Source organism: Rosa chinensis, chromosome 5 (assembly GCF_002994745.2).
Source record: "Rosa chinensis cultivar Old Blush chromosome 5, RchiOBHm-V2, whole genome shotgun sequence".
NCBI lineage: Eukaryota > Viridiplantae > Streptophyta > Magnoliopsida > Rosales > Rosaceae > Rosa > Rosa chinensis.
Window position 1 is genome coordinate 8,063,855 of NC_037092.1, and position 10,680 is coordinate 8,074,534.

Consider the following 10,680-nt stretch of genomic DNA (forward strand, 5'->3'; position numbering starts at 1 on the left):
GTCAGTCAAAATCAGAATCTCCACCCTGCGAACCGGGCCAGGGATCCTTTCATTGAGATCGATGCCGAGTCCGAACTGCATTGTCAGCTCAGTTCCGGAGTCCCGGAGTTCGTCGATACTTAAATCTATGAGTTCCATTACCTGCGTTAGGGTTCAGAGATCGAGGTCATCGTCGTCGGCGCCGGTACCATTGTTCACGGTTTAGATTTTTCAATCTCTGCTCTCTCGAATCGGATTACTCAAATTCTCCGGTGAGGTTCTGGTTTTCTGAGACACATCAACCCAGTCAGAAGCATGTTGGTTATGGGCTTCGAATCACCAGTTCATCATCAACCCAGTCTTGACAAGGAATTCTAGGAAACTGAGTTGGTTGTAGTCGGTTCTCGAAGGTATATTCCCAACCTTTGAATCAAAGTTGTACTCTTGTGGTGATAATTGGAAGCAAAGCAACTGAGTTTTGTTCGATTTGGTTGAAATTGAATTCTCCCTGGTTATTGATTTCATCAGATTGTTGTAGCCTTGGTGGTTAATTGAAGATGGAAGAAAATTTGGATGAGATGATGAATCTGTTATTGGTAATAGGACTGGAATTAGTTGCGCCATGTTTTGGAAGCTTGGCTCGATTGTCTTATAAACAACTGATCGAAATCGCTCATGGGCTTGAGAATTCTAAGCAAGCTTTTATCTGGGTTATTGGGAAAGTGTTTACATCTGAGAATGAGGATCATGAAGATGAGAAAAATTGGCTTGTGGGTTTTGAGAAGAGAATGAGGGAGAGTCAAAGAGGGGTTGTGATAAGGGGATGGGCTCCTCAAATTTTGATGTTGGAGCATAAGTTTGTAGGTGGGTTTGTGAGTCACTGTGGGTGGAACTCGACATTGGAGGGAGGGGGAGGGAGGGAGAGAGAGAGACAGAGAGAGTATAGAGAAAAATAAAAAATAGAAATTATATTAACTTTGAAATGTCCATTTTGCCTTTCTTGGGGGTTTAAAATCTAAAAAGTAGGACCTTATGTCGGTGCCATGTCAGCTTGTGACGTCATGATTTGAGCAAATTTTGAAATTTGGACTATGATGATAGAAATTAGAAGTGCAGGGACTGCCCAGATTAATTATCAGAAAGAGAGACCAAACTGATTTTAACCCCAAAGTTCAGGGAGTAAACTTAATTTTTTCCATTAGTATATTATGGATAAGTATCTCATAAAACATTTCAATCAAACTTCTGAAAATTGAAATTTCCTACTTAAAATACTCCATCTCATTATTTGTACCAAAAAAGAAGAAAAAACACCGATGTTCATTTTTTTTTTGTCAATATCGACGTGCACTTGCACTGACATTAAATGATTTGATTATATTAAATACACTCTTAGGTTATTAATAAAAATATTAATTATAAATATCAAAGGTTGAGATCATCTTATAAGTGTTGAGTCATTTATATCATTAATGCATAGAATAATTGTCACTAAGTTCAATCTTGCGTCTAAAATTATAAGGTTATTGCCTTATTGGTTAGTCAAACAAAGCCTGAAAGCAAAGTAGTCATAAAAATATTTGGCGGCATTGAGCAAATTGTACGGTGCCCGGCAATAATACCCCATCAGATTCAGGTCCATGGGGCCGTCTTATCCTATACTGTCATTTTCTGGGTTCTGCATGCAAAATCCAGCTCCTAGGGAAATATATAATAATCCAAACAGAACTCACAGATCTCAATTACCTATTTGGTATCTTATCTTCAACTTGATTCATTACTCATTTACTTATTTATCATTGGAACCACGTTTACTCAGCATCAAGATCATAGCTAATTATATAAACGATTTAACAAACTATAGCAATCAAAATATCCTGAAAATATAGATATTTTATGAGCAAACTATAGCAATCAAAATTGAATGAATTAGGAAGAGGACAAAGCAAAGTCCAACCTTAGAGGTCCACCGCTTTCCTCACCATCCCCGTGGTTTGCCCCAACCAGTTCAAACTCCAACCGTTGCTTCCCAAAGCATTTTCACTGTTTATGGGTGTTTCTTTAATGTCAACAAACTACATGCATTATCAGACTAGTACATTGTAAATCAGCCCCTAGAAGATAACACATTCCCCTAGTATTCTTGCAGTACTTCTTTCACTACTCCCCAGAATTCCCAAAAGCTTCAATCTTTACTCTCCAGTCTTCATCATCATGCTACCCAGAAGCAAAAGCCGCTTGCTTTTTTCATTGGTCACTTTTTTAAGTTGCTTATTCAGCTTGTTGAGATTTGCTGAGTCTGAGGTTCCCCAAGATGAAAGTAAGAGCTAATTCCTTGTTCTATTGCTTAAACACTTTGTTTGGCTTATGAGAAAATGTGGGATTTATTGGGCTAAATTTGGATTCTTGGGTATCAGCACAGAGCTTTACAGACACCCACTTGGTTTTTCTTCATTTTTGTTAAGAATGAATAGTTTTTGTTTCTTTTCTGGGTAGAATTTCTCATTTGGCCATTTACTTGTGCATAAAGTTCTGGTCTTTTGGAATTGGTTTCATTAATTCTCATTTAAAGTTATCTGTAATGGTAAATTGGTGTGTAGCAACCGAATTCTGATAAAGGCTTCACTTTTTTGAGGGGCTCTCTTACTTTGGGCATCAGTTTTTTGATCTTGTAGTATCACTAGTATGTTGGTTAAACATGTGTTGCTTTTATGTGCTGCCTAAATGTCAAAAGTAAACTTGGTTTGCCTCCATTCCTTCTTCAATCTATGTACTTATTATGTGATGGTGTTTGATTGTGGATAGTTGATGCTCTGGAAGAAATTACTAGTACAATGGGTGCTAAGTATTGGAAGTTCAATGGTGGTTCTTGCCAAATTGAAATGGTTGGGGTAACCATGGAGCCGCCAAAGGAAGCTGAGAGTAGTGTTGAATGTCAATGCAACAACACTGTCTGTCACGTCGTAAAGCTGTATGGTTCTCTCATCTTATTGCTAGATGCTTTTACATTTCAATGCATAATTATACATCAGGATACCGGTTGGTAGTTTAATGCTAACTTTACCAGGAAAAAAAAAAACGATTGAGGTTGTTATACTCGATGTATTTATATTTCATAGGGTAAGCTATACTGACCTTTGATGGGGTTAAGTGAAGTACAGTACCTCCTTGCATTGCGAGAACTTACCTTGGCCTTCCTTATCTACTAGGTGCTAGAAGTTCTCAGCTAAAACTGATCTCCTGGTAGGTGCCAAGGTGGTTTGGCATTGGAGGTATAAGTTCTCAGCTATTGTAAATTTCTGATGGTGATAATCTTGATGATTTTCACCTTAATCTATTGGAGGTTAGTGTAGTTGCCAATATTATTACCGTATAAAAGAAGGGTTTTCTCACAAAGAGAAGATAATTGTAAATGAACACCACTAATCATTAATTTCACAGCAATCTCTGTTATTATCATTCTGCTTTCTTGTTAATATTCTCGGCTTAGTACCTGAATTCATATATTTCAATCCGACAGAGGACTCAAGAGGTTTAGTCTACCGGGCACACTTCCACCTCAACTGGTGAAACTTCCTTATCTTAGAGAAATGTAAGAGCATTTATAAAGTTCAAGACTTCAAAAATGATGTCTGATGACATCTTTTTTGCTGAGTGCACTCCAACTTTTTTTCATCTGTGTGCAGTGATTTCGTTTATAATTATCTTAGTGGTACAATACCACCAGAATGGAGTTCAATGCAATTAACTTCAATGTGAGCTCTCTCAATTTTCTTGATCATATATTTTGAGTCGATTGTTCTTGTTCTGAAATAATTAGAAGGCATGTGCAGCTCCCTTCTTGTAAATCGCTTATCAGGGGAGATTCCAGAGGAGCTGGGAAATATTACCACTCTCACATACCTGTGAGTTTTGGGATTTGTTACAGTTACTGCATGATCTTGTAGTTTGGGTCGTCTACTGTCATCATCTGTTTCTAGTAACAACAATCTTTCTTTGTTTTAAAATAATCAGGAATCTTGAAGCAAATCAATTCTCTGGAGTTGTTCCTCCTCAGCTTGGGGGTTTAATCAACTTGGGAAGTTTGTAAGGAACATTTTTCTTTCTGGGAAACTTTGAGTCTTGACTTTTCAATACTCTGTTACCATTGCGGAAGGATGAATGATAGGTAAAAGGTGTTGTTGCTTTGGTATTGTAATTTCAGGATATTATCCTCCAATTATTTGACTGGAAACATACCAAAGACATTCGCTGGGCTAAGAAATTTAACAGACTTGTAAGTTTTTACTGCATTTGCTTTTCTTATAAACTGCAAAAGTGGTTTACATGCCGAAATAATACCATTTTGTTGTCCAATGCAGTAGGATAAATGATAACAACTTCAATGGGGCTATACCTGATTTTATACAGAATTGGAAACAACTCGATAGATTGTAAGATCTTTTCTTCTGATGCAATTTTCACCCGTCTTTCAGGCTATCTTTTTTCTTTATAGGTGACCCTATGATTTCATGTTTATTTCTTATGTTTAATGTTTATACATTATTTGGATTTGAAGAGAAATACATGGCAGTGGGCTTCATGGACCTATCCCATCAAACATATCTCTCCTGAGTAATTTAGTTGAGTTGTAAGTAAAAGGCCTTTTCAATTTTGTTTAGGATTCCTTTCCTTCCCCCCCCCCCCCCCCCCCTCCCTTTAGTGAACTAATCCTTTCTTTTTCCTTTTGTGGTGTCATATCTATATAGGAGGATTAGTGATATAAATGGAACAGAGCAGGATTTTCCTATGTTGAAAAACATGACTGGCCTAGTCAGATTGTAAGTCTAGTATTTGTATTATCAGATATGGTGTACATGTTTTCTTATATTTGATAAGGGTTTGTTAATACAACTCCGTTATGTATTTTAGGATTCTGAGAAACTGTAACATTTCTGGTGAGATCCCTCCTTACCTATGGACACTGCAGAACCTGGAAATGTTGTAAGTAAAGCTTGCGAAGATAAGATATTGATTACATGTGATGTATCATGACCGTAAATGGACGTTGATTATATTTTTGTATGGTGATAGGGATGTAAGTTTTAATAAGTTGATAGGGGAAATTCCAACGACAATCAGCTTACAGCGTTTGAGATTCCTGTAAGTAGAACTTTGTACTTCATTCAATTATAAATTGCAAGGTCCATTGCATGTGGTTTTTTTCCCTTAAAAGTTTCTGGAAAATGCTGAGACATATTTCTGGGGAGGGACAAAAGTGCTGTGACACACATGGGCACACGAATGCACCTATATAAGTTTCGTATATTTTGATTTTATAGCTCATACTACAGTCATACAAAATCAACCAAATGCAATCTTACTATTTAGGTTGGTGTCTGCTTAGCTTTTGATTTTTTTTTTTTTTTGGGTATAATTTAGTACTAACTATGACATAGCACTCTAAAACCAGATACTGCTTTCTGTAGATTCTTAACTGGCAACTCTCTGAGTGGAAGTGTACCAGACTCAATCTTCAAAGATGGAAGCAATGTGTACGTGTCATCATTTTGGATGCTTCATATTATTTCTTTTTGTCTTTTCATATATGCAATTTGCTTTCTCATGGGTATTTTATTACTCACTGGAATTCTAGGACACCATCACTTCTACCTTGTATCCTTTCTTTTAAAAATAGAGTAACCTTTACTATTTATGCTTTTATGCAGTGATCTTTCGTACAATAACTTCACATGGCAAGGCCCTGAGCAACCTGCTTGTCAGGAGAACATGTCAGAATACTTTCTAGTGAATATTTATGTATTTTTTGCTCGTTATATGGATTTAAATGATACTGGTTTGACTATATTTCCTGTTATTAGGAATCTAAACCTGAACTTGTTTCGAAGCTCTTCATCAGAGAGCAACTTGTAAGATACTATTTCTCTCTATCTTAGTTTCTTTCTGTTCTTTCCATCGTAAGTAAAGATGTTCAATATCTGTATGGTGTACAATTGTTGCTAACATATTTTCACTTGCTTGTCACAGAAGGAGAGGTCTTCCCTGCTTGAAGAATTTGATTTGTCCTCGTTGTAAGCATTCTATTTGGTTTGAATCTCTCTTTTTGTTCAAATGGGCTCGACTGTCATGCAATGCTCTACAAGTAAAACTAGTTATAAAATGGTCATCGATAAAGATTGTACACCCTAAAAAGTAAATTCTTCTGATTTTAAAGTCTTTCTTGCAAAAACAATAAAAGCTGGCTCAATTTACTTAATTAAGAGATAAACGTCATGAATTAATCGTATATACATAAATTCTAACTGCTCTTTCTTCATTACTTATTACCCATAGTTGAGTTCAGATGCTCTCACTTATTATTCTTTTTGATATATTATGCCAGATTCGACTTGTTTGCATGTAAATTGTGGTGGGAATGACATTACCATCAAAGAAAATAAAGAAAGCATTTTGTATCTAGGAGATGGAGGAGTTGAAGGTGGCACTGCAGAGTACTTCTTCAATGACAATCATTATTGGGGATTTAGTAGCACCGGAGACTTCTTGGATGACAACGATTTCCAAAATACACGATACTCTTTATCTCTGGCATCTTCGAATCACTCTGAATTGTATACAACGGCACGCATAGCTCCAATTTCAATCACTTATTTTCATTACTGCTTAGAAAATGGTGACTATATTCTAAGTCTGCACTTTGCGGAGATACAGTTTACAAATAACCAAACATTTACAAGTCTTGGGAGGCGCATGTTTGATATCTATATTCAGGTAGCTAGTTACATTGTTAGAAATGTTTCTTTAAAGGAGTAAAGAGATTTAATGTTGAGAACTTTGTCTCAGGATAAACTATGGTGGAAGGACTTCAATATTGAGGACCAGGCCAAGTTGGCTGAAACTCCAGTAGTAATACAACATAATATAAGTGTGACAAATAATGTCTTAGAGATCCGATTCTATTTTGCGGGTAAAGGGACAACTAGGATTCCTGACAGAGGAGTTTATGGTCCCCTTGTCTCTGCTATTTCAGTGAAATCTGGTGAGTCATTCAACTGCTTACAATGCATGTAAAGATATGAATTTGCTTTTAACCCTTGTATGACAATTTTGTATAAAGGCTCTAGTGACACTTCTCAACCTCTTTTACAGTTTTGCCTGTCATTTTGTGGCCAATTTTTCTTGTCCTTGTTCATTTTACACCTTTTTCTTGTACTGCTGACTTATAGTTACACCGGCAGATTCCAAACCTTGCTCAAGTGGTGGGAATAAGGGAACTACTCAAATTGTCATTGGGGCTGTAGTAGGAGCACTATGCCTAGTATTTCTTGTTTTAGGAATCCTATGGTGGAGAGGCAACTTACCAGGAAAACTGGGCAGAAAGAAAGGTACTTGGTCATATGAAATGTCCCATCTTTAGATTCTTGGGTTCCTACTGATCATTTCAACAAGTAATGAAATGAAAAGGAAAACACGATTTAACAATTGCACTTTCTTGATCACTCAAGCAAGAAGTCATATTTGACTAGATGAGACTAACTGGCGTACCATTCTTTCTTTGTGCCACCATGGTGACAGATGGACAAGAATCTGATCTCCAGATGGGGAATTTTACCTTAAAACAACTACAAGCTGCCACTAATGACTTTGATTACATTAACAAAATTGGAGAAGGTGGTTTTGGTCCTGTGTACAAGGTACTTTGGTTATATATACATTGACCTTTTTTGTTCTATTATAGATGTCCCTTTTTGCATTAATTCTGAATAAGAGTGTTGATACAGGGTCAATTGCCTGATGGCACAGTGATAGCAGTGAAGCAGCTTTCCTCTAAATCAAGGCAAGGAAATCGTGAATTTTTAAATGAGATGGGCATGATATCTTGTTTACAACACCCGAATCTTGTGAAACTTCATGGATGCTGTATCGAAGGAGGTCAATTATTGCTGGTCTATCAGTACTTGGAGAACAATAACCTGGCTCGAGCTTTGTTTGGTGAGTATTAGTTTATGCTGTTAGTTTTTTTTCTTCTCTGTGTACTCTCTAAGTACTTGAGTTTTGTTTTATTTTGGAAATTTGTTTGCCTGTTTATTTCTAGAAAGAAAGAAAAAGAGTCAAACTAAGCATCAATTTCTTGGATATTTTATAGGTCGAGGCACTCAGATCAAAATGGACTGGCCAACAAGGCATAAGATTTGTATTGGGATAGCAAGAGGACTTGCTTTTCTTCATGAAGAATCTGTATTAAAAATTGTTCACCGAGACATCAAAGCAACTAATGTGCTGCTTGATGTGGACTTAAACCCTAAAATATCCGACTTTGGACTGGCAAAGCTTGATGAAGAGGAGAAGACACACATAAGCACTCGAGTTGCCGGGACCATGTCAGTTTCCCTGTCCTTATTTAAATTGACTTGTTGCTGACTTGCTGTTTTGACATGCTTACCGTATTGCAAATTTTTTTTATAGCTGAGTAACAAATATTGGCATCTTGATTTGCAGAGGGTACATGGCACCGGAATATGCACTATGGGGACACCTGACCTACAAAGCAGATGTTTACAGTTTTGGAGTAGTGGCCCTGGAACTTATTAGTGGGAAGAACAACAATGCTTATGTGCCAAGTGATGATTGTGTTTGTCTTTTAGATTGGGTACTCTTACCAGTTCCATATACTGATTATATATTGCATTAAGGTTGTTATCATTGTTAGTAATTCACAGTGAAACTTCAATAAACATGTGCAGGCTTGTCATTTGCAACAATCTGGAAAGTTGTTGGAGCTAGTCGATGAGAAGTTAGGGTCCGAGTTTGACAAAAAGGAAGCAGAGATCATGGTCAAAGTAGCTCTGATATGCACAAACGCCTCCGCTTCACTTAGGCCTATCATGTCTGAGGTGGTCAAAATGCTTGAAGGACAAAAAGACGTTCCCGACGTGATCCCAGAACCGAGTAGCTACAAGGAGGATTTGAGGTTTAAGGCCATGAGAGACCTCCATCGCCAGAGGGGAACTGACAGTTCAACTATGAGCCAAACACAAATGACAGTCCAAACATTCTGCTCCACCTCTACCATTTCTGGCATTGACTCCTATGAAATCAACCCAGAATCAATACCCACTTCGCAGAGGTGAGAATTCTATGGTAAATGTATCTGCAGTGAAGCAGTTCCATTGCCATACTTATTTTATCTATCTGTAAATATTTACCCTTTCGGTTTATCATTTGCTTATTCTTGTAGGGATTAGAGAATACCTACTCTACTTCGATTTATTTCGATGTATACAGACTGATGGTTCTATTTAAACCCCAAAGTTGGCATTGTTATTCGATATACAGGGGTTGTTGATCAATTGACACTTGAAAAGCCCTGATGTTTGACTCCATAGCAAACGATACCTAGCAGTAGTGAAGAATGAGGTTCCCTATTTGTAGTAAGCTCTGGTAGTGATGTGAATGAATACAAGACTATAGCAAGATAAAAGTGGAAGGTGAATTTGAATGGTAACATCACTAATGCATAAAGCAAACTAGAAATGGAAATTTGGTTGGTTTGAGATGTGAATCCAAGACTAAAGCAAACAAGTTAAACAAAACTAGGTATAATAGTTACCACATGCCTCTTGTAATGGAGATGTAAAGTCATACCATTTTGTGGACACGATATGAACTTTGTTTGAAAATACACAACTGAAACGCACCTTTATCAGATGGTGGAAGTACACCAGCAAGGTCTTGCCCTTTAAGAAAGCTGCATTATAAACAAGTCATAAAGTTCAAGTTTTTGTGCATTTGGTTTGGCCAACTTTGAAAAATTGAATGGAGGACCTCCCGGTTGTCCCAAAGGGTATGATTATTCCCAGGAAATTCCAATCTCTGAAGCATTTAAGATTTGGTAAACGGAGTGGGGAATAAAGTGAAAAATTTAGATAGAAGATGTTCACGTACTTGAATTTGACAAAATGCTCACATCGTGGAATGGATCACGATTGATGTCGTCGAACTGAAACAGCTAGTGTCGTACATTATTTCAATCAAATTTTCGAAAATGGAAACTTCCTATAATACCCCACCATTGTATCCTACCCTAAAACTGTCATTTTCTGGGTTCTGCATGCAAAAACGCAGCCCCTAGCTTAATGGCTTTTCACTGGCTTCTGCTTATGGCTATAAAAAAGCCCACGGCTTGATAAAAAAGCAGGTGCTTTTAATTAATTTTACTAAATGGACAAGCTGGTGTGTCCATTGCTTAAAAGTAGGGCTGCCACTTGGTTTGGTAATTACCAAACCGACCGAATACCAACCGATATTTTAGGTTTGGTAAACCGACTTTTTGGTAACCGAGACCGATAAAACCGAAATCGAAAATTATCGAAAAAGTTGGTTTGGTTTTAGTAAATACCGAATCTACCGATTATCTAAATATTAGATTTATATACTACAATTTGCAATACACATACATGTATATTAAGAAATAAACATAAAAATTTTTATAATAGTATGAACATTACTACATATACTACATTAATAGTACATGTATTTTAAGTAACCTAGTCAAAGATGGTTAAATAACTTAGTTTTATTGAAAATTGCTAGAACTTGATGTCATATATACAAAAGAAAGCTATAATTAGTAGATGAATACAACGTTTATGACTATAAAATTTAAAAACCTAGTTTTGTTCATGCTAATTTATATTATAA

General features: G+C 36.7%; 1 protein-coding gene across 1 annotated transcript; it reads left to right on the forward strand.

Annotated features, from left to right (window-relative positions):
* The first annotated feature begins 1,930 nt into the window (after positions 1–1,930).
* LOC112167602 (probable LRR receptor-like serine/threonine-protein kinase RFK1) lies at positions 1,931–9,470 on the forward strand. The gene is made up of 25 exons (XM_024304646.2): positions 1,931–2,299; positions 2,785–2,950; positions 3,500–3,571; positions 3,666–3,734; positions 3,813–3,884; positions 3,994–4,065; positions 4,184–4,255; positions 4,341–4,412; positions 4,538–4,609; positions 4,728–4,799; positions 4,891–4,962; positions 5,053–5,121; positions 5,448–5,513; positions 5,688–5,750; positions 5,841–5,888; positions 6,007–6,050; positions 6,362–6,750; positions 6,823–7,018; positions 7,218–7,364; positions 7,555–7,673; positions 7,761–7,971; positions 8,126–8,360; positions 8,479–8,629; positions 8,724–9,106; positions 9,316–9,470. The coding sequence occupies exons 1-25, from the start codon at positions 2,194–2,196 to the stop codon at positions 9,323–9,325; spliced, it is 3,048 nt and encodes a 1,015-aa protein (XP_024160414.1). The 5' UTR covers positions 1,931–2,193; the 3' UTR covers positions 9,326–9,470.
* The last annotated feature ends 1,210 nt before the right edge of the window (positions 9,471–10,680 follow it).